Source organism: Neovison vison, chromosome 6 (assembly GCF_020171115.1).
Source record: "Neovison vison isolate M4711 chromosome 6, ASM_NN_V1, whole genome shotgun sequence".
Taxonomy (NCBI): domain Eukaryota; kingdom Metazoa; phylum Chordata; class Mammalia; order Carnivora; family Mustelidae; genus Neogale; species Neogale vison.
In genome coordinates this window covers 507,260-530,441 of record NC_058096.1, presented here as the reverse complement: position 1 = coordinate 530,441, position 23,182 = coordinate 507,260, and the positions used below count along the sequence as shown (strand labels likewise).

The 23,182-nt window shown below is 52.6% G+C and overlaps 1 protein-coding gene across 2 annotated transcripts in view; it reads left to right on the top strand.

The window, feature by feature from the left end:
- The first annotated feature begins 4,346 nt into the window (after positions 1 to 4,346).
- Positions 4,347 to 23,182, top strand: part of COL6A2 (collagen type VI alpha 2 chain) — a 32,921-nt gene continuing 14,085 nt past the window's right edge. For both annotated transcript variants that reach the window (XM_044250765.1, XM_044250766.1), the window contains exons 1-6: positions 4,347 to 4,425; positions 20,859 to 20,991; positions 21,148 to 21,743; positions 21,939 to 21,959; positions 22,309 to 22,374; positions 23,088 to 23,141. In XM_044250765.1, the coding sequence (XP_044106700.1) occupies positions 20,868 to 20,991; positions 21,148 to 21,743; positions 21,939 to 21,959; positions 22,309 to 22,374; positions 23,088 to 23,141 (861 nt within the window). In that variant the 5' untranslated portion in view covers positions 4,347 to 4,425; positions 20,859 to 20,867. The remainder of the gene's footprint in view (positions 4,426 to 20,858; positions 20,992 to 21,147; positions 21,744 to 21,938; positions 21,960 to 22,308; positions 22,375 to 23,087; positions 23,142 to 23,182) is intronic.

The window sequence follows — 23,182 nt, the reverse complement described above, 5'->3', positions numbered from 1 at the left end:
GACACCGCAGCACAGCCCGACCGGGAGCCGGCCCCGTGAGGTCTGGAGGCAAGAATGCCGTCCCAGATTGCCCCTTCCGCGACCCTTCTGCGGACCTGTGCCCCCTGAATGAGCTCAGGGCACCCACTCAGAGAAGCTCAGCCCCAAGTGCCAAAAACGAGCCAACGGGACGGTCGTTGTCTGACCCACTGAATGTAGGGATGGTTCTTTACGAGAAACCCATAACAGAGTGGGGGCGGGGGTCACAAGGAGGACAGCCCCAACCTCTGAAACCGCCACAGGAACATCCAACAGTGTGATCTCTGTGTGTGTTGTGTCCCAGGTCACTGAAAATGTGTGACACGTCTGGAACCCCGCGTACCTTGGCGAATCCAGAGACCCCCCCCCCACCCAGTCTCTTCCCAGGAAAGTGCCCACAGGCACAGCTTCACTGCGACCTGCGGGGTGGGGACCCTGCTTCCCGGGGTAGGGCTGCCCCGTGCTCTCACTCCGAGGAGGGCCAGCCCCTGGGGCGTGTCGGGGTGGCCCTCCTGTGCCAGCTGGGACAGAGGTGCGTGACGCTCTGGGGACCCTTTCATTCAGCAACGAACAGCTGGGGACGAGAGCTTTCGGGGAGGCATAAATATTTTGAGACGTTTGGTAAACAAGTTTCATGGAGTTTACATGAAACTTGTTTACAGCTGGAAGTGGCCCACTTCCTGGGCCAGCAGCTCTTCCCCTGACCCCGTCTCCCCTGTGAGGCCCCCGTGTCCCGTGGGAGACTCACCCACAGGGGTCGGTCAGGTCAGGTGTGGGCGGAAGCTTCGCATGCTTCACCGGGGAAAGCGGCTGCCCTGGAGTCGGGACGCCCGGCAGGGGCAGGGTGAGCCAAGGGCCCATACCCTCTGCTCCTCGGAGCCACCCCACCTCGGCCCGCAGGGACACCAGGGCTGGACCGAGGGGACAGCGTGGGCGCTGGTGTGGCGGCGGGCAGAGCTCTCCCCAGGGAAGGACGGCCTGAGGGGCCTGGGAGGGGGAGCCGCCCGAGCCCACCTGCAGCTCCAGAGTCAGCAGATCAAGGGAAGCGGGTCTGTGGCGGACACGGGGAGGGCTCCTCGGGCCCAGGAGGCGTAGAGACCAGCGTTCCCACCCTGCAGAGCCGTCTCAGTAAGGCCACAGCCGGGAGGCCCTACTGGTTTTCATGGGGGAATGGACCATGGCTTGAGCCCAGGCGGCACCTCCCAGCATCTCAGTCCCCTTGTGAGGCTCGACAGAACCACAGGGCCCTGTGGAGGCTGCACTTCAGAGGCCCTGCCAGGACCCACTCGCAGACTCAAAGACAGAGGGCGAGTCCTCCCCCCCGGGCCCGCCCCTCTGCCAGCGGGCCATGCGGTCCTGGGAAGGGATCTGCCGCTCTCGGACCCGTTTCCTCTACGGTTGAGGGCAATGGGGGGTTCCTGAGCCACAGAGGCAATGTCTGGCCTGTGACACGCTGGTCGGGAGGCGTGACGCTATTGTCATTACCACGTAGGGGGCAACCGGGAACTCAATATGGCGGGCGCCCTGGCTGACGGCCGCTACGGAAGGACCCGGCGCAGAGGGCAGGCCGTGTCCCAGCAGGGCCCCAGAGGGCCTCCGCAGGGCGTCTTTTCCCTCACAGGCATTTCCAGTACCACATGGTGCCAGTAGGGCTGCCTGCACCCAGCCTGGGCCTGCTGCATAGACATTTCCTGCTCCTAAGCCCCCCACCTCGCCCCCAGTGCCAAAGCAGGCTGCCTCCGTGTCACCTGAGATGGGGGTCAGAGGGGTACTCCTGCGAGGGGGACATACGGCCTTCAGAACCCAGAAGCGCCAGGCGAGGTTTCTTCTCTGGGCAGGAGAGACAACACGAGGCACCCTGTCTCTTCATTTCAGGGGGCTGTCCCGGCATGCCCTTGACCACTGGACCCCTAAAAACCTCCCAAAGTCCAGACCTCTGGGTTTTCCCAGGGCTCGTGAGCTGCCTCCAGAGCGCGCGTGTGTCGAGGCCTCCCGCACACCCGCCTCCACTCCCCAGACTGGCCCCGTCAGCATGGTGTCCTGTCCTGGGGCTGTCCAGGCTCAGCCTCCCAGACACATGAGGACAGAGGGTGGGGTAACGTGGCTGAGCCCAAACCACAGGTGTGTGTCATCACCCCTTCCACGTGGACGCAAACTGCTCCTGCCCGTGCCTCCTAATCGGGGTGGAGAATGGCGCAGTCGTCAAATATTGCCCTTACTAATCTGCTACCACTGAATCCCAAGCCCAGTCCAGCCGGGGAGGTGGGGCTTGCTTAAGCCTCAGTGGTCTACAGACTCTCATCAGGACCTGTCGGCCTCCGGCCTCACGAGGCCCCCCACCCCCACATCCTCCAGGTCTCGACCTCCAGGGACCTGAGACAGTCTGTGGTTTGCTCTCTGGGCGGTGGCAGGGGCAGCATCCAAGTTCCCCCTGGATTGCCCCACTGCCCTGTCCTCGACCACACAGGCCGGATCCCAGTCACTCCAATGGCCAGCGCTGGGAGTTACGATAACCCACGGGGGACCCACTGTGACCGACACTTTAGCTAAGACCTCATTTAGGACCCGGCGCACGAACCTGCCTCCAACACGGAGGCCGTGATGGCACTCGGGGTGAGACTCCCTTCACACAAGGAAGTGCTGTAGGTCTCCTTGGGGGAAGACCGCCCGTCCTCGGCCAGGTGTGGTGCTGACAAGTGCACACAGACACACGCTCGCACACCCTCCCGGTGGCCCTGCCTCAGGGCACCTGCTGCACAGAGGAGAGACACTGTTGGACGAGCGGAGAGACTGGTGCCCCCTGGGGGTGGGTGGCAAGGGCAGTGGCCAGACCAAGGGGGGGCTCGGGGAGCCAGGAGCAGGTGGCAGGTCATTTGCTGGGGACAGGGCACAACTCGCAGGCCCCCTGGACATGAGAGCAGAGTGTCCTGTTGTGCAGCCTGGGGTGGCCTCTCCCTCCTCATAGGAGACATTGCTCCCCTCTGCTTGAACATTGTGGGTCTCGGGCTGGGCTCCCTGAAAACACAAAGATGCCTCCTTAGAAGCCTGCCCTCGGCCTCCCTATAGCCTGGGCAGACCACGGGAGCTGGGTGCGACGGACTCAGAGTGCAGAGGTAAGTGGTCGGGAAGATGGGAAGGCGTGCGTGCCAAGGGGGCAGCCCCTGGGGCACACACAGGAGACTGAGAAGCTCTGTGATGTCTCTCCCCTTGCAGGGGGCGGGGGCTAAACCGGAGATTTGCAAAACTGCTCCTCTTAAACTGGGGCCACCCCTCCCCACTGTCCCAGAGCCCAGGGACCTCTGCCCAGCCCTGCCGGCACTCCACCTGCATGAAGACCCTGGTCCTGGGGGTCTGCCGCTTCAGGCGGGGGAGCGGGGCAGGGGTCCCCACCACAGCTCTGCCCCCCCACCCCTCTCACCCTCTCCAAGGCCCTGCTCAGAGAAGGACATCACAGTGGCCTCGGGGCCCAGCACCAGGCCCTTCTGTGCAGTTCCTTCGAGGAGCAGGCACCTCGCCGCACCTCCTGACCCTCAGTCCTGCCCATGGTACCTGGGGCCCCACTGTCCTGGTCCTCCTGCCCTTTCCCAGCCTCTCCCCAACTGACCTTGACCCTCTCAAGCCCAGGGCAGCAGGGAGCCCAGGGCCCAAAGTACATTCTGACGTGCAGGGTCGCAGGGTTGGCCTGGGCAAGGGGCAGGAGGACCCGCGGCTCCACCCGGCGTCGAGTCCCAGGGGCACGAGCTCGCCAGTCCAGGCGCAGGGGCGATTCCCAACATCCCAGGTCAGGTCTCCCTGGAAGTGGGGCAGGAGCAGCGGCCAGAACGCGGTGCAGGGAGACCCGAGAGGCAGGGCGCGCCGAGGGCTGCGGGGACCCGCGGCGGGACGCAGGACCGACTTCGGCCGGAGAAGTGGCAGCGCCCCGCTTGCCCAGCCGCCTCGTCCCGCCCGGTCCAGTCCCCGGCCGCGTCCCCCTCCGACCCTCCGACCCTCACCCTCCCTCCCGAGCTCCTCGCTCGTCCTGGTGGCCTCCCTCCTTCTCCCGCACATCGCGTCCGTCCACCGCCCCCGCTTCCGCCCACTCGCCCACCCCCCCACCCCGCCGCCCGACCCTCCGACCCTCCATCCCACCCCTGCACCCCGCCCCTCCGCCCCACCCCGGCGCCTCACTTTCCGCCCCGGCCCCTCGCCCCCTCCCGCCCCCGACGCGCCATCCGCGGGGCCGCAGCGCCTCCCGCTGGTCCCGGCTGTCGGGGCGCGGCCGGGGCGGGAGGCGGGCGCGGTATAAAGTGGGCGGCCCCCGCGGCGGACCCCTCCCTCCTGCCCGCTCGGAGCCCGCGTCGCGGCCGCCCGGACCCTGCGCTCCGCGAGACGTGTCCGGCGAGGGCGCCCCGCGCGCTCCGGGGTCAGGTAAGCGCAGCGCGGAGGCGCCCGGAGCCGCGGCCCGCACTGCCGACGTGTGACCGCGCGGGGGTCTCCCTCGGCCGGGCCGGTGGTCTCCCCTGTGGCCGCGAGCTCCCCGCGGGGGGCGGGCGCGGGGGGGGGGCACGCCGGCCTGGGGGCCCCGTGTCAGCCCCTGGCCCCCTCTCAGAGCGCCCGAGTCCGCTCCCGAGGTGCCGCGTAGGGACCGGGGCCGCGGAGTTAATGGTCCGGCCGCCCCCTCCTTGGCCCCTTCTTGGGCAGGGCTGGGGCGGGGCGGGGGAGGGGGTCCTCCCTGTTCCTGGGCTCGGTGCTAAGGCTCTGCCGCTCTGGCTGTCTTACGGGACAGCTGGGGAGCCCTCGCGGTCACCGCCACCGCGGGTCACCAAGTGGCCTTGCGGGCCTGGGCGGTCACGTTCAGAGGGCGGAGGAGCCCGAGTCACCGCACGGACGACCAGCCCTTTTCACGTGGAACTGGGCACAGGGTCTCCAGCGGTGCTGGCCCCTCTCCCCGGGGCTCCGGAGGGGAGGTGGTGCCCCCTTCTCCCGGGCAGAGGCCCCCGCCGGAGTGAGGTCACCAGGGCTGCCCAGGCACTCTTGGGGTGACAGAGGGTCTCTGACACCGTAGGGAGAGGATAGCTCACCCCCCACCTTACCCTCCACCCGGGCACCCCACTGTCCCCCGTTCTTCTGAGGCTGACAGTGGCCCACCGGGCATGACCCCCCAAAGTCTGGGGAGGGAGATGAAGCAGGGGGCAGTCTGGTGAGCATCCCGGTGAAGCAGGGGCCAGGCTGATGGGGCCTGTGGGGGCTCCCCAGCTAGGCCAGACCCCACACCCTCCAGGCCTCCCCACTCAGTCTAGCAGAAACCTGGGGGCCCAGCAACCTCAGAGCATGGCTTTGGGGTGGGAGCGGCTGGGTCGCCCACGAGAGGTCCCTGCTGATCCTTATAACGACGAGAAAGGCCTTTGGGGGCTATCCCAGGCTCATCTCACCACGGTCAAGAGGCAGGACGGCGTTTGGGACTCTGAGGAGGGACACTGTCTGCCCGCCTTGCTGTCCTCCTTCCTGGCCCCATCCAGAGACGGGAGGGCCTGAGCCCCCAGCCTAGGTGACCGCAGACGGGCCAGACTGGAGCCGGTGGGCACAAGGGGCCCAGAGGGTCCCTGCGGCAGGACTCAGGACTTGATGGGCCACTGAGCCCTTCTGGCCACCGTGAGGCTGCCGCCCTCTGCGGAGGAAAGCTCCCTGGGACGCCAGAGAAGCCCACGGCGGGGTGGGGGGGGGCTGCTGCAGGGGTGTCTGCTGGGAAGCCACAGGGAGGGCAGCGTGCAGAGTCGGGATCCGACTGCAGGGCCCCCCAGCTGGACAGAGTTCGGGCCCCGGCCGTGGGCAGGGCCTGTCACACCCAGGAGTGACTGCATCGCTGGCCGGTGGGGGCAGCTCTGTTTCCTGGGGAGCTGTGGGCGGTGAGGTGGCCTCCAGACGAGCTCCCTGGGGTGGGGGGCAGGTCAGAGAAGGGGCAGAGCTGGGGCCTGGCGAAGGGTGTGGCCCGGCCCTACCGCAGCCGGCACCTCCTCATCTCTGGAGCCGGGCCAGGTTACCCCACCGGCCCTTTCTACCTGCCAGTCCCGCTACGGATCCCAAAAGGCACAGAGTGTGGGAAGGCCATGTTTGCACCCGCAGAATGCTTCATGACTCAGGAAAAACCCGAGTTCTTGTAATTTTTTTTTGTAATTATTTTTTTTAGGATTTTTTTATTTATTTGATAGAGAGAGAGAGAGCACAAGCAGAGGGAGCAGCAGGCAGAGGGAGAAGCAGGCTCCCCGCTGAACAAGGAGCCCGATGCGGGACTCGATTCCAGGACTCTGGGATCTGAGCCCAAGGCAGATGCTTAACCTACGAGCCACCCAGGCACCCTTCTTGTGATTATTTTAAGAAAAACACAAATAGCTTGATTTTTTCCGCATTTCAGTGGATCAGCCCTTTCTCTGGCTTCTTTCACACATTCGTGCAAAGCCGATGGGGGATGGGAGGGAGGCCTGGGGTGCGGCACACCTACAAAGAAGCCAGGGTCCCGGGATGCCGTGCCCACCCCAGGGCTGGCATTGGTGTGGCGTTGGGCCATGTTGTACAGCGACAGTCTCCGCGGACTCCCAGCACGCCCTCCCTGCCGACCTGAAACAGGTCAGCACTCCCTGCCACACGGGGGGTCAGCCTCGTGGTGGCCCATTGCGGTGGCTGGAACAAGCATGGGGGGCAGGCATCCAGCCGTGGGGGACCCCTGCCGCTAGAAGGGCAGAGTCTGGGTCTAGAGCTCCAGGAAGTGTCACGCGTTCATGCCTGGGCAGACAGTCCCCCGAAGAGTGAAGGGGAACGCTGGCACTCTCCACACCGGGCACTGCCGCAGTCTGCCGGTCGTTTCCTCTTTCTCATGTGCCAGTGTCCTGGAAGAGGAATGTTGGTCTGTTGGTCTGTCCACACGTCCTTGATTTTTGTGCATTCAGCGTTTTTTGCTCACTGACCATTTGCCTGCTTCTGATCTCCGCCGTGTTCCTAATGAGTGCTCAGTTGCAGTAATTGTAAGAACTTTACCCCCCAGTTCTTAAAAATGGTGGTAAAATACAGGCAACATAAAATTTACTGTCTTGACCATTTTTAAGTGTGGACCTCAGTGGCGTTCATGTTGCTGTGCTGCTATTTTGTCCATCCGCCTCTGAAATTCTTTTCCTCTTAAAACACGGAAACTCTGTACCCATTAAGCACTAACTCCCTGTTCCCTCCTCCCCCAGCCCCTGGCAGCTTCCATCCTACGTTCTAGCTTTCTGATTTTTTAGAGAGTCTAAGCATCTCATATGGTTTAAATGTCATATGGTCTTTTTGTCACGGCTAATGTCACTGAGCCTCCCATCCCCAAGGCTCAGCCACACTGGGGCACGTGTCAGAACGTGCGTCCCCTTCAAGGTGAACCATACGCCGATGACCCAGTCATCCGTCAGTGGACACTGGGACCCTTCCATGTTTTACTTGTTGCGAACAATCACTAATGAGAACAAAGAAGATGGGTGTATAAATATCTCTTTGAGGTCTTGCTTTTAATTTGGGGGGTAAATAGCTAGAAGTGGAGTTGCTAGATCATATTTTAATTTTATTTTTGTTTTTTTTGAGGAACCACTGTACTGTTGTCCACAGAGCTCCTACCTTGGTACATGCCCACCAACACCTCCAATTTCTCCACATCCTCCAACTTGTTACTTCGGGTGTATGTGTGTGTGTGTGTGAGAGAGAGAGAGAGAGAGAGAGAGTTGTATTAACCATCCTAATGAGTGTTAGGTGATATCCTTACAGTTTTGATTTGTTTTTCTCTAATAATTAGTCATGTTGAGCATCTTTTCATGCGTTCCTTGACCATTGGTGTGTCTTCTGTAGAGGAAGGTCTACTCAAGTCCTTTGTCCATTTTTGAATCAAGTTTTTGTTGTTGGGTTTTAGGAGTTCTCAAAAATTCCGGACACTAATCACTGATCACATCTGTGATTTGCAAAGACTTTCTCCCATTCTATAGGGTTGTCTTTTGACTCTGTGGATAGTGTCTTTTCATACACAGAATGTTTTATTTTTCATAAAGTTCAGTTTGCCTAATTTTTCTCTAGTTCCTTGTGCTCTTGGTGTCATATCCAAGAAATCATTGCTAACTGCAGCGTTGTGAGGTTTTGCCCTACACTTCTTCTGAAAGTTTTATAGATTTAGGTCTTCCATTTTGATCATGGATCTACTTTGGTTTTTTGTTTGTTTTGTTTTGTTTGACTTTATTTTTTTTAATTTTAATTTATTTTTTAAATTTATTTTCAGTGTTCCAGAGTTCATTGTGTATGCACCACACCCAGTGCTGCATGTAATCCGTGCCCTCCACAATACCCACCACCAGGCTCACCCAACCTCCCACACCCCTCTCCTCCAAAACTCTCAGTTTGTTTCTCAGAGTCCACAGTCTTTCATGCTCTGTCTCCCCCTCCGATTTCCCCCCAACTGCCTTCTCCTCTTCATCTCCTAATGTCCTCCGTGTTATTCCTTATGCTCCACAAGTAAGTGAAACCATATGATGATTGACTCTCTCTGCTTGACTTATTTCACTCAGCATAATCTCCTCCAGTCCCGTCCATGTTGATACAAAAGTTGGGTATTCATCCTTTCTGATGGAGGCGTCATACTCCATAGTGTATATGGACCACATCTTCCTTATCCATTCTTCCATTGAAGGGCATATTGGTTCTTTCCAGTTTGGTGACTGTGGCCATTGCTGCTATGAACATTGGGCCCTTCTGTTCACGACATCTGTATCTTTGGGGTAAATACCCAGTAGTGCAATTGCAGGGTCATAGGGAAGCTCTATTTTTAATTTCTTAAGGAATCTCCACACTGTTTTCCAAAGTGGCTGCACCAACTTGCATTCCCACCAACAGTGTAAGAGGGTCCCCCTTTCTCCACATCCTCTCCAACGCACATTGATCATGGTCTTGTTAATTTTTGCCATTCTAACTGGTGCAAGGTAGTATCTCAATGTGGTTTTGATTTGACTCTCCTGATGGCTAGTGATGATGCACATTTTTTCGTGTGTCTGATAGTCATTTGTATGTCTTCATTGGAGAAGTGTCTGTTCATGTCTTCTGCCCATTTTTGGACATGATTATCTGTTTTGTGTGTGTTGAGTTTGAGGAGCTCTTTATACATCTTGGATATCAGACCTTTTGAATTAATTTTGGGGTATGGTGTGAGGTAGGGGTCCAACTTCATTCTTTTGCTTGTGGATACACAGTTTTCACCACACCATTTGTTCTAAAGAACGTCTTTTCCCCCACTGAATGATCACGACACATTTGTTGAAAAGTGCTTGAATGTATGTGCAAGAGTTTATGTCCGGACTCTATTCAACTCCCCTGGTATATATATCTGTTTTTATGCTAGTACCACTTTTTTTCATTACTATTGCTTTGGATCAAGTTTTGAAATCAGGAAGTGTGAATCCTCCAGCTTTGGTCTTCTCTTTTAGGATTATTTATGCTATTCAGGGTCTCTTGAGATTTCTTATGAATTTTAGAGTGGCTTTTTCTATTTCTGCAGAAATCATCATTGGGATTTTCATAGAAATTGAATTAAACCTGTAAATCACATTGGGTGGTACTGACATCCTGATCCTGTCTTCTAACTCATGAATGTGGACTATCTTTCCATTTGTTTATATCCTCTTTAATTCCTCTCAAAAAGATTTTCTGGTTTTCAGTGAATAAGTCTTTTACCTCCTTGGTAAAGTTAATTCCTAAATGTTTTATTCTTTGGATGCTAATGTAAGTGTAATTGTTTTGTGATGTTCACTGTTAGTATATAGAAATGCAACAGATTTTTGTGTATTGAGTTTGTATTCTACTATAAACTGCTCTGCTTGTGAATTCCAACAGTTCCTTTTGTGGAATCTTTGGGGTTTTCTACATATGAAATTATATCATCTGTGAACAGGGATAATTTACTTCTTCCTTTCCACTTTGAGTGCATTTTATGTCTTTTTCTTGCCTAAGTGTTCTGGGTAGGACTTCCAGTATTATGTTGAACAGAAAGGATGAAAGTAGGCATTTTGGCTTTGTTCCTGATCTTAGAGGAAAAGATTTCAGTGTCTCACCATTGAGTATGATGTTTGCTGTGGAATTTTCATATATGACTTTTATTATATTGAGGTGGGTTCTTTCTATTACTACTTTTGGGGTGTTTTTATTATGAAAGGATGTTAAATTTTATCAAAAGATTTTTTGAGCTCATGTTGATTATTTTACATTGATCAATTTTCATAAATTGAATCATCCTTGCATTCCAGGAATAAATGCCGCTTGCTTGTGGTGTTTAATATTCTTTTTTTTTTTAAAGATTTTATTTATTTATTTCACAGACAGAGATCACAAGTAGGCAGAGAGGCAGGCAGAGACAGAGAGAGGGGGAAGCAGGCTCCCTGCTGAGCAGAGAGCCCGATGCGGGGCTTGATCCCAGGACCCTAGGATCAGGACCTGAGCCGAAGGCAGAGGCTTTAGCCCACTGAGCCACCCAGGCACCCCGGTGTTTAATCCTTTTGTTATCCTATTGAATTCTGTTTGCTAATATTTTGTTAAAGATGTTTGTGTCGGTGTTCAATAGGAATATTGGTCTGTAGTTTCTTTCCTTGTAGTGTCTGTCTGACTTTGGCATTAGGGTAATGCTGACATCATAGAGTGAGTGAGGGAATATGCCCTCCTCTGCAACTTGTTTTGAAAAGTTTGAGAAGTATTGATGTTAGTTCTTTAAATGTTTGGTAGAATTCACCAGGGAAGCCATCAGATTTAGGGTTTGTTTTTGTTTTGTCAGGAGATTTTCCGTTACTGATTCAGTCTCCTTACTCGGTAGAGATCTGTCCAGAATTTCTCTTTTTTCATGGTTGGGAGGTTTTGCATTTCTAGGAATTTGTCTGTTTCACCTAAGTTACTTGTTGGTGTACAGTTGCTCAGAGTTCTCGCTTATAATCCTTTCTATTTCTGTGGAATTGGTAGTAATGTCCCCACATTAATTTCTGATTTTGGTCATTTGAGTCTTCCCTCTTTTTTCCTAGTTCATCTCACTTAAAGTTGGTCAATGTTGTTGATTTTTTGAAAAACCAACTTTTGGTTTCTTTGATACTCTGTTGTTTTTGTCATATATTTCATGTAACTCTGCTCTAACCTTTATTATTCCCTCCATTCTGCTTTGGGTTTCATTTGTTTTTCCTTTTCCAGTTCCTTAAGCTGTACAATTAGGTTGTTGATTTGAGCTCTTTCTTGCTTTTTTAAAAAAAATTTTAAAGAGATTTTAAAATTAGTTTAGAGAGAGAAAATGTGCACGCTGCACCTGTGTAGGAGCAGGGAGAGGGGCAAGGGAAAGAATTTCAAGCAGGCACTCTGTTGAGTGCAGAGCCCAACTCAGGGGTAAATTTCACAACCTTGAGATCATGACCTGAGTTGAAATCAAGAGTTGGACTCCTAACCGACTGAACCACCCAGATACCCCTGAGCTCGCTCTAATTTTTGTATGAAAACATGTATCGTTGTAAATTTCCTCCTAAACATGACTTTGACTGTGTTCCATACATTCTGGAATGTTTGTATTATTTCATTTTTATTGGTCTCTGAGTATTTTATAATTTCCCTTGTGATTTATTCTTTGATCTAGTGGTTCTTTAAAAGTGAGTCTTTAACTTCTGCGATTTTGTGAATGTTCCAGTTTTCCTTCTGTTTTGGATTTCTAACATCATCCCATTGTGATCAGAGAAGATTCTTTCTATAATATTTTCTTCTTAAATCCATGGAGGTTGCCATTTTTGTTTTACCTTCTCCCATTATTGCAAGCCTCTCCCTTTCTTCTCTGGCTGAATTTAATCCAGGAGATTTAAAGTATTGGCAGCCTTGTGCTTGCTTCGGCAGCACATACACTAAAGTACTGGCAGCCTTTTTCCCTATTCATTTTTATATTTTTGGGGAGGGCTAGACATTGAAGACTAGAACATTCTAATGCAACCGCATGTACGGGGGAAATCAGATGTGCACTGCACATATTCAGGAAACACCTGAGAACACCTTAGACTTAGACTTCAGGCTGATCCTTGTCACAGAGAAGCCCTACAACAATAAGATAAGTAAATAAACAAACAGCAAGCCCTAGAGAAGAAGAATCTGATTTCAGACATGCCACTATTAGATTCCATACTACTACTGGATTCAGATTTCCAGTTTTCAACAAAAGAATCACAAAGCACAAAGAAACAGGAAATGTGTGTCCTGTGTGGTCCATCCAAAGCTATATGTGTGTGTGTGTGTCTGTGTGTGTATCAACAAAACTATCCTGGAAAAAGACCTGATGGTGGACCTAGTGGCCCCAGACCTGAACACAACCATCTCAAAGATGCTCAAAAAACTAAAGGAAAGCATTAAAGAAGTCAAGAAAACAATGTCTGAATAAAATGAAAGTATCGATAAAGAGAAACTCATGGTAGAATTCAAAAAGAAATAGTGGAGCTGAAAATAAAATAACTAAAATGGAAACATCACTAGAGGAATTCAAAAGCAGATTTGAGCAGACAGAAGAAATAACCTGTGAAGTTGGAGATAAGACAATGCAGATTATTGAGTCTAAGGAACAGAAAGAAAAAAGATTAAAGAAAAGTGAACGGAGCCTACAGAACTTGCAGGCATGGTATAGGAGTCCCGGAAGGAGAAGAGGGAGAGGCAATGACAGGGAAAGTATTTGAGGAAATATTGGCTCAAACCTCCCAGTTTGACGGAGACGTGAACATCAAATCCAAGAAGCTCAATGAACTCCAAGTAGGATAAATTCAAAGGGACTCACACTGAGACACATCATCATCCAACCATCAGAAACCAAGACAAAGAGGAAGCTGAAATCAGCGAATGAGATGGGACTCACGATATTCAAGGAATCATAACTAAGATTATCAGCAGAGTTCTCATCAGAAATTTGGGAGACCAGAGACAGTGGGCTGATCATATTCAAAATGCTAAAAGAAAAAAGACCTGTCCCCCAAAAATTCCATATCTAGCAAAACTGTCCTCCAAAAGTGAGGGTAAAATTAAAAACTGCCAGTTAAACAGAAGCTGATGGAGTTTGTTAATACAAGACCTGACCTACAAGAAGTGTTGAAGGGGGGTCCTGTGTGGTGAAATAGAAGGACACTAGATGGTGGCTCAAGGTCACATGGAGGAATAAAGGTCTCAGGAAAGATCAACATACGAGCAATTACAAAAGCTAATTTATCATGCTAATGTTATGTGACTCCACCTTTTGTTTTCTACATAACTGAAGAAACTAATGCATTACAAATAATGTTTGGTTATGCTTTGAACATACAGTGTATAAAACATGTATATATACACGCATTCTGAATTTATACCAGCTTTACATGTAACTTCAGACTAGAATGCTGTGACTTTAGGATGTTCACTATAACCCCCACGGTAACCACAAAGAAATACCTAGCGATTTTACACAAAAATAAATGTGGAAGGGATAGAAATGTTTCACCACAAAAATCAACAAAACACAAAAGAAGACAGTAATGCAGAAAATGAGAAACAAAAATCTATAAGGCATATGGAAAACGAACAGCAAAACGACAGAAGTCTCTCCTTATCCGAGTTATTTTAATTGTAAACAAATCACCCTGTCCAGCCCAGACAGAGACTGGCAGAACAGCTTAGGAGAAAACACCATCTGACGGCGGCTGAGCCTCAAACGGCATGAGTCTCGACGTACAGATCTACGTCTGTGCGGAGTTTTTACATCACAGCACGGTCCACGTGTTTTGTCCTCGTCGTGATCTCCCTCGAGCTTACTCGACTGTAAGAATCCGTGACGTGTGCGCACGTGTGCATCAGCTCCACCGTCACCAGTCAGGCTTCCGCTCCACAGTAGCCTCTTAGCAGTTACGATGTGGGGAGTCGGAAGTGATACGCTGTGCGGGGAGGGGGTCGGCACCCCGACCCTCGCGCTGTGCCAGGGTCAGCAGGAGACTCACGGCACATCCAGAGACGCTATCCATACAAACAGGAAGCAAAGGCGAGCACGGTAGCTATACTAATACCCAATAAAATGAACTTTGAATCAAAACCTGTTACAAGAGACAAAAGACATTGTATGTTAATAAAATTTTTGATACAGCAGGAAGCTATACCCATTATAAGCATTGCACACCTGATAGCAGGCCGTCAAAAATTTTAAACCTTAAAAATATGAAATCTTGATCATATGCTGGAAAGACTGTCATCTGGCTCTTGGTCTGCTGCCACGCTGCTCCCGGTGGCTTTATTGTAAGGAACTGTTATCCGTGGGGGCCCAGGTGACAAGACTGAGGACCCCAGGCCAGCCGGGTGGCTCAGTCAGTTGGGCGTCTGCCTTCAGTTCAGGTCGTGATCTTGGGGTCCTGGAATCGAGCCCCGCGTCGGGCTCCCTGCTAGTCGGGAGTCTGCTTCTCTCTCTCCCTCCGCCCCCCCCTTGGGCTCCTGAGCACTCTCTCTCAAATAAACAAAATCTTTTAAAAAAGCAGCTGTGCAGCCTGGCTGCTAGCTGAGCACCAGGGCTAGCTACGCGCACAGGGTCAGTGTGCCCCTGTGTGACGTGGGACCCGCAACGGTGCCGGAGCCCGAGGTGGTGTGGCCTCGCGGGAGGCGGCCGGTGGGCATCTGGTGCAGCGTAGCCACAGCAGGCGCCTCCCGGTCGCCTCCGCCTCCTGGTCGTGACTTGCACTCCCTTCTCCTGGACTCACGCGGGCGCGGGTGAGTCAACTCCCGTCGCTGCCATGCGGCGAGCCCCGGTGTCGCTCTCACCATCAAGAACGACCCGGGGGCACACAGGGTGGCAAGCTTCTTTATTGCGCTCTCCTGCGCCGCGATCTGGGGGCAGCCCTGTCCCTGGGACGCCCCGCTGGAAGCAGCCCTGTCCGGGGCCCCGGGGGTCTCCGCCGGGCACACCACGTCACAGCGCCGGGAACCCGTGCTGGTCCACCGCTCCCGGGGCCCCGCGCTCCTCCCCTACACGGAAGTTCACGCACATATATACGGTTTGTAATAGCCAATGAGCAGCCCTATCATGCAGCGCGCGCATGATCATTCCCTTCCACCACCTAAGGGTCCCGCAGTGTTCATTCACCTCTTACATAAGCTGTCAGCCAATCACATCTAGTTCCTCAAAAGCGCATGCGCCATTTTGCTCTTAATCTGCCAGCGTGGCTCCCGACACCCCGGCCCCCGGCCCCTTCGCCGTCCGGAGGGGCCCCGTCTTCCCTCCCCAGCTCCGGGTTACCCGGCGGGGCTGCTGTTCACAAAACCACAGACGCCTTATTGCCCCTGGGAGCACAGGCGCCCTCCGCACCGCAGACTCCGGTTTTCCTCAGCGGCTCTTCCTTACGCCTCTTTAGACTCATTCTGTCCACGTGTGCAAGAAACACACAAAAATATTTCTTGAAGGTTCTGATTAAATTACATTCAATTACAGATTCCCTTAGAAATAACTGATATTCTTAAGTATTGGGTTTCTCATCCAGGAACAAGTTTCGTCTCTCCGAAGTGTTCCTTAGAAAAATTTTGAGATTTTTTAATAAGTCCTGCACTTTCTTAGATTCTTAACTTTACTCCTTAACTTTATGTCATTTTTGCTGTAGCGTAAACAGTATTTTCCCATTAAACTTCCTAATTGGTTGTTGCTAACAGAAGAAAATGTATAGCTTTTTGTTCGTATTTTTCTTATAATTGTCCCACTGAACCCCCCCTTCCTGTAAACGTTGTAGACTCGAGATCGTTGGGTTTGCGAATTCTCGTCGTTAGGGAGGACAGTTTCCATCTCTTCCCTTTCCAGGATTTATACTCTGTTTCTCTGTCTGGTCTTCTTGCTTTGGCTTCCAGCACAACTCGGAAGCGTAGAGAGAGCAGCACCCTTTGTCTCGTGTGTGCGTCTCCTTCTTGTGCTGTCACGGACATTCTTTGAGTGCAGGAGCTTTAACAGGGCCTCAGGCCCGCAGTAGACCCCCTGAGTTCAGGAAGCGTGTGATTCCCGTTTATGGGTATGTGTGCGTTGGCATCAAGTGGAACGGTCCAGATTCTGGAAGGAAGAACCCTTACTTTAGTTTTTGTATAAAATGTGATCTTGTTTGTAGATTGAAACATATATGCTTTATAACACTAATTCAACTCCTCAATTTCTTATTTTCTTTTTTCTCAATCAGCAATGGTTGTTTCAGGTGCCATTAAAACAGTGACATGATTTTCTTTTTATGTTCATGTGCCTGACATTAATGTACTGTGTAGGATTGTATCATCATTATATTTCCCAGCTGACTTCGTCCAGTTCTGGGGTAGTTGTCCTGGATGTGCTATTGGATTGTATTTTCTAGCATCTGTTGGGATGTTGGCAACTGTATTCCAAAGTGGGAATTGCCCGCAGAGTTTCTTTTAGGGATCCCTTTTATCAAGTTTTGGTCTCAGGTTTTTCCACGTTTAATGAATTGAAAGCTTATCTTTTCATGTTTTGCAACAGGCTAAAAAGTAGAGAAGTATTTGTCCTCGTAGGTGCAGAAGCTCTCCCACACCCGTGTGGGCGGAGCTCTGGGGCATTCCCTGCCTGCGATTCCCGCCCTTCCCAGGCAGAGCCCAGCCAGGCCTCACCTCTTCTCCAGACTTTCCCAGAACTTTCCCAGGCTTTCCTGTTCATTAGCTGAGGGCTGCACTTGGTATGCTTTTGAAAACCTTCTTCACATAGTGTCATATTATTTTACTCATTCCTAGATTTGTGTTACTATATTTGGGCTTCATCATTTTCCTTTTTGATAAGTTTTTTTACTTTACTGGCTCTTTCAAAGAACCAGCTCTTGGGTTTATTTATTTATTTATAATTCTACTGTTGTTGTTTTTTTAATCAGCTGGTTTATTTCTTATGATTTTCTTTCTCTTGTTTTCCTAGGTTTCATTGTTGTTAATTTATTTTTGTCCCTAGCTTCTTCAACGATATGCCTAATTTGTTACACTTATTTCCTATCCTATGACATAGAGCATCTAAGGCTATATACTATATATATATTGTCCTCTAATTACAGCTTTGACCTTCTCCTATTTGTTTCTACGTATAATTTTGTTGTCACTAATTCCTATGTAGGTCTAACGAGACAGTTTTTAAATTTCCAGGTGGTTTTTTTTTTTCTGTCTTACCAGTGACTGCTTTTGTATTGTAGTTTGGAAAATTTCATGTAAAATTTCTGATTTTTAAAAAAAATTAATTAAACCTGCTTTTGTGGTTACCTGGAACTGAATTTTGTAAAATTTTCACGCATTCCCTACTTGCAGGTTTCAAAGATAGATACAGATGATAGCGGTGTGTGCGTGTGTTCCGTGCACATTGTCCAAATCCAAATGTTTAGAAAATACATATTCCCTACTCCTTACTATCAAAGTTTTCTAAAACAGGACATTCATTTCCTCACTGTTGTTGTTTATGTGATCTCTCAGGAACTTTCAAAGGTGAGTTAAAGTCTTCTGATGCTTCCTGTTTGTCAGCTTTTTCTTCCATTTTTCACCACTTTTGCTTTAAATATCTTATTATGACATCCAATACATATAGACTCATAACTAGACTCCTAAGCAGCCTTTACCTTGTCCTTGGCCCCATCTCTTGCCCTTGCATCTCACCTTTGACGGGCCCTCACGCTGTCCCCCACTGTCCTCTCTGTCTCACCCTGTCTTCCTTCTCTCTGCACTGTCTGTGACAACCTCCAGGGTGACTCTCACCCCATCCAGATGGGTTTCACTTTTGATCTAATTTAGGAATATTTATGTTTTTTTCTTTCTTTTTTTATTGCAGTATAGTTGACATATAACATATTAATTTTAGGCATACAGCATTGTGATTCAACAGTTCTGTACCTTCAGCTGTGCTCGCCACCGTAAGTGTCGTCACCATGTGTCCCCACACAGTGCTAGTGCAATATGACTGACTGCGTTCCCCCTGCTGTACTTTTCATCCCCATGACTCGTTTATCAATGGAACCTGTACCTCTTCATCCCCTTTATCTGCTGTCACCATCGTCTACTACTCCCACCTTCCCACTGGCAGCCCCCCGTTTGTTCTCTGTATTGATGAATCTGTTTTTGTTTATTTGTTCATTTGTTTTGTTTTTTTAGATTCTATGTATAAGTGAAATCACATGGTCTATGTCTCTGACTCGTGTCTTTAGCATAATATTTTCTAGGTCCGTGTTGTTGCAAATGGCAAGATCCCATTCCTTTTTATGACTGACTAATATACCACTGTGTGTGTGTGTGGTGTGTAGACACACATACATATACACACCATATCTTCTTTATCCATTTTTTAACATTGACTCCTGTGTGGTTACGTACGGTGCTTTATTAGTTTCAGGTGTGCAACATAGTGCCTCAACACTCCCTGCATCACCCGGTGCTCATCACAAGGGCCCTCCTGACGCCCCCTTTTCCCCACCCACCTTCCCTCTGGTAACAATCAGTTTCTTCTCTATAGTAAGAGGCTGGCTTTTGGTTTTTCTTTTTTTTTCCCCTTTATTTCTTACATTCCACATTTGAGTGAGGTCATAGGGTATTTGTGTCTGACTGACTGATTTCACTCAGCATAACACTCTCTAGCTCCATCCACGTCATTGCAAAGAGCAAGACGTCATTCTTCATATGGGTGAGCAGTATTCCACTGTACATACCCCACATCTTCCATATCCGTTCATCAGTCCATGGACACATGGGCTGCTTCCCTTGTTGGGCCACTGTAGCGAATGCTACTATGAACATCAGGGCGCATGGGAACATTTGTCTTCAACAGAAGAATCTACAGCGTTCCACATGTATTGTCACAACTCATCCATGTGATATTAATTGTGCTTTCTGACTCCTTTTTTCTTCATTTTTTATATTTTACTGTATTCCTCAAGTTTCTTTGCTTTCTTACTTACTTTTATTCATTTCTCTGTTTGCTGCAGAATTTTTTTGGAATGGTATGTAGGTGAGCTCTTTTACATCTGAGACTTTTATCCTTTACATGAAAGCTAAGTTGACAAAGCAGACATCTTTGGGTCATTTTATTCTCCCCTCAAAATTCTCCAGCTACTGTCTCCTTGTTTTTCTGTGTACAATATTATGGAGGAAAAGTCTGATGCCTGAACTGGTTATCTATTGCTATTGCTATGTATAAGTTATTTCAGAACTTAGTAACTTAAAACGATAAGCGTTTACAAGGTCATAATTGATTCATGTCAGGAATGGCTTGACTTGGTGGCTTTGGCTCAGGGTCCCTGATGAGGTGCCGTCCCAGTCGGGGGGATTGGCCAGGGCTCCGCTCACCTGATGTCTCGCCTGGGCTGAGGATGGGCTTCTGCGATGGCTCCCTCACCTGGCTGGTGGCTGGAGGCCTCGGTCCCTCTCTCCTAGGCTTCTGAAAGGCTGCCTGAGGGCCTTCACACGACAGCAGTCCGCTTCCTCTCTGTGAGGACCCAAGAGAGGGCCAGACAGCGCCCGTGGTGTCTTCTGTGGGCTTGTCTCGGAAGCCACGTCATCACCTGATCTTTTGGTCCTACAGGCTGTTGACAGTTGAGCGTGTGAGGATTTCGTGAGAGGGTGACGCCAGGAAGCAGGAAGAAGGGGGCCCACCTCAGAGACTGCCCGTGACAACACCAAAGAGATTCTTCCCTTTAGGAGTTTTCTGTGTTTTGTTTAACTTTGTTGCTGCTATTGTGTTTTTCTCCCATGTAGATTATTTTTAGAATTCTTCATTTCATCTGAGAGTGGCATCTTTCAATAATATACTTCGTTACAGGGGCCTCCTTGAATGGACGGTGTGTGTGGTAGTGTGTGTGAGGGAGGGCGTGAAATGTGTGACTGGCGTGGTGTGTGCACACGTGCAGGGAGTGGTGCCGGGGGGCTGGGTTCCTGGCCTCTGGCACCCCCTTCCTTCCAAAGCAGACGGGGCAGGATGGGACTCACGGCTCCCCCACTGGGGGCAGCAAGGTGATCGGCAGTGGAGGACAAAGCTGCACCCACATCCCAGTGCTCAGTCCTGACCGGCCCCCACCCTGCCCCGCCAAGCTCCTGCGGTCCCCACGTTGGCTGTCGCATGTGGTTGATGGCTCTGAACCTCTTTGCTCTGACGGTTGCCTCCTGACTTCCTCTTGGCTCCCAGGTTCTCTGGAGTCCCTGACTTGCCCCCTGCCATCTCCTCGGTCCCCATCCCCAGCCCTCCCTGAATGAGCCTTCCCTGAGCCAGGCGCCCCCCTTCCTCTGGCCAGTCCCCTCCGTCTGGGCCTCCATCACCTCATGCAGGAAGCCTGCCCGGATTCCCTGGCACACCCACTGGGCTTGCATTCGTCTGGGCAACACCTTGCTGGGTCACAACCCCTACCTGCAGGGTCATGGCCTCTTAACCTGACCATGTCCTATCCTGGGGAGGCAGGGCCAAGTCCTGTTCACCTCTAACCATGCCAGGACTTGCTCCTCTAATCTGAAACTCAAGTGATATTGAACCTTGAATCTGCCTGCCCAAACCCATCCACCTCCTCTCAAAAATGCATTCAGGGGCATCACCAGGGAAATGGCACCAAAGTGCGCCAATGCCTCTGCTTTTCCCCAGCCGCCACCCCCCAGGGCAGAGATGGGCTGTGCCGACCGAGACTCATCCAGAATCAAGGCTCTGCATCCCCTGAGTGTGTGTGTGTGCGCGGGCTGCCCAGGGCGAGGGAGAAGGGCGTCTCCCCGAGCCCATGTGCCCTCTGCCCCACGGTGTGCTGCCCCTGCTGTCCGGGATCCCGCATGGCGCTGGGCACCGACGACAGTGGCTACTTCTCCCGTTGCAGGACGTCAGCATGGGTGCTGCGAGGATGCTCCGAGGATGCTCCGCCCTCCTGCTCTGGGGGCTCCTGGGGGCCGTCCACGCCCAGCAGCAGGAGGTCACCGCCCCCGGCCTCTCTGAGAGAAGCAGCTGCCCAGGTATTGGCCAGGGGGCTGGGACCCCACGTGGGTAGGAAAGGCGGGGGGCCACCGTGAGGGTGGAGCCTGGGGTCCCCCACATGCACGACGCCTGGCAACGGGCTCGCGCCGCAGGCCCCCGCCCTGGGCAGGCCAGTGACGCCCCCGCGCCCCCAGAGAAGGCCGACTGCCCCATCAACGTGTACTTCGTGCTGGACACCTCGGAGAGCGTCACCATGCAGTCGCCCATCGACAGCCTGCTGTACCACATGAGGCAGTTCGTGCGGCAGTTCATCAGCCAGCTGCAGGACGAGACCTACCTGGACCAGGTGGCCCTCAGCTGGCGCTACGGGGGCCTGCACTTCTCCGACGTGGTGAGGGTGTTCAGCCCGCCCGACAGCGACCGGGCCTCCTTCACCAAGAGCCTGGAGAGCATCGTCTCCATCCGGAAGGGCACCTTCACCGACTGCGCGCTGGCCAACATGACCCAGGAGATCCGGCAGCTCAAGGCCAAGGGCGGGGTCCACTTCGCGGTGGTCATCACCGACGGCTACGTCACCGGCAGCCCGTGCGGGGGCATCAAGCTGCAGGCGGAGCGGGCTCGCGAGGAGGGCATCCGGATCTTCACCGTGGCCCCCAACCAGATCCCGAACGAGCAGGGCCTGCGGGACATGGCGAGCATGCCGCTGGAGCTCTACCGCAACAACTACGCCACCGTGCGTCCCGACCTGGAGATCAACCAGGACACCATCAATCGCATCATCAAGGTCATGGTGAGGCGCTGCCTGGCCACGCCCACCCACTGGGCACCAGGAGCAGGGGCGGAGGCCGAAGCCCTGAGACCTGCTCCCTCACTGGGCAGTGCCCTGCTCTGGGGCTCAGTTTACCCCTCTGGGAGGGTGAGCTCCCCATTCCCACCCAAATCTCTGGCTCTGGCTAAGTAGCAATTTTTTTTGTCTTTCCCACAGAAACATGAAGCCTATGGAGAGGTGAGAGGCGTTTTCCGGTCCTGCCGCCCCGGCCGGGTGCTGCCCGCTGGGACTCTGAGGCGCTGACCTGGCAGAGATGATGACCGCCCCAGCCCCCTGCTGCTCCCGGGGGTCTGGGACAAACGGGAGGCGGCCAGGGAGCAAGACTCCTTGGTCCTCCCAGAATCGGCCGAGAGCCTTTGGGTTCAGGGCCTCCTGGGCGCCTCCCAAGTCTGCTCCTCCTTCGGGCCCCGTGCTCCCGATGGCCCACGGCCCAGGGGTCCTCGGCCCCGCACCAGCTCCCTCCCTGGCCCCCCGCCTGGGACTCTCCCCGCCAGCCTTCCCCAACACCCCTTGCTTCTTGTTTCAGTGCTACAAGGTGAGCTGTCTGGAGATCCCCGGGCCGCTGGGCCCCAAGGGCTACCGCGGACAGAAGGTAAGACGCCCGGCCCAACCTCGGGGTCCCAGCTGCCAGGAGGCCCCCGGCATCTCTTCAGCTCCAAACATGGGACCACATGCGCCCAGGACGGTCTCAACCCTTCTGACCCTGGGAGAACTAAAACCAGTTTTTATCTCCGTCCTCTTAAATGGCGTTTTGAGAAAAGCAGGAAAGCGTTTTCATTCTTAGCTTTGCCGTTGCAGCTCTGGTGTAGGGAAACTCGCCGGGGCGGGAGACCTGGACCAGGTCCTGCCAAAGCACCCGGAGCTCCCACTCCCGCACTCCTTACGGAGCTCACTGCCGGGGTGTGAGACACCCCGCAAGTTCGGTCAAAGGTCGGACGTGATGGCAGAGGAGGGGAGAACCTCTGGGAAGATGAGCCCATCCCTACGCAGCTCCATTTCCCTCTTCTAAATCTGAAGGGAGCCGCCTAGACCAGTAGGAGTGTAGATGCCCATCCCCAGGTCCCCAGCTAGATGCTCCCCTCCCCCCTCGGTGACACTGCCACCTGCCACAGCCCAGGCATGGAGGTCTCCGAGGAGGCAGCTTCACAGACGTGGCCCTGCCATGAGGGGAAGGGCGCCCACGATGATATCTGAAGGGACACAAAGGAGCCCCCAAAACAAAACAGGACACACCAGCTCAGAAGCCGCTGCCTGCCTACCTGCTTCCTGCCCTAGTTTACCCCTTTCTCCATGATCTGCGTTTAGGGTGCCAAGGGCAACATGGGCGAGCCAGGAGAGCCTGGGCAGAAGGGACGACAGGTGAGTGTCCTCCACACCCCTGCCCTGTAGGCCCCAGGTTC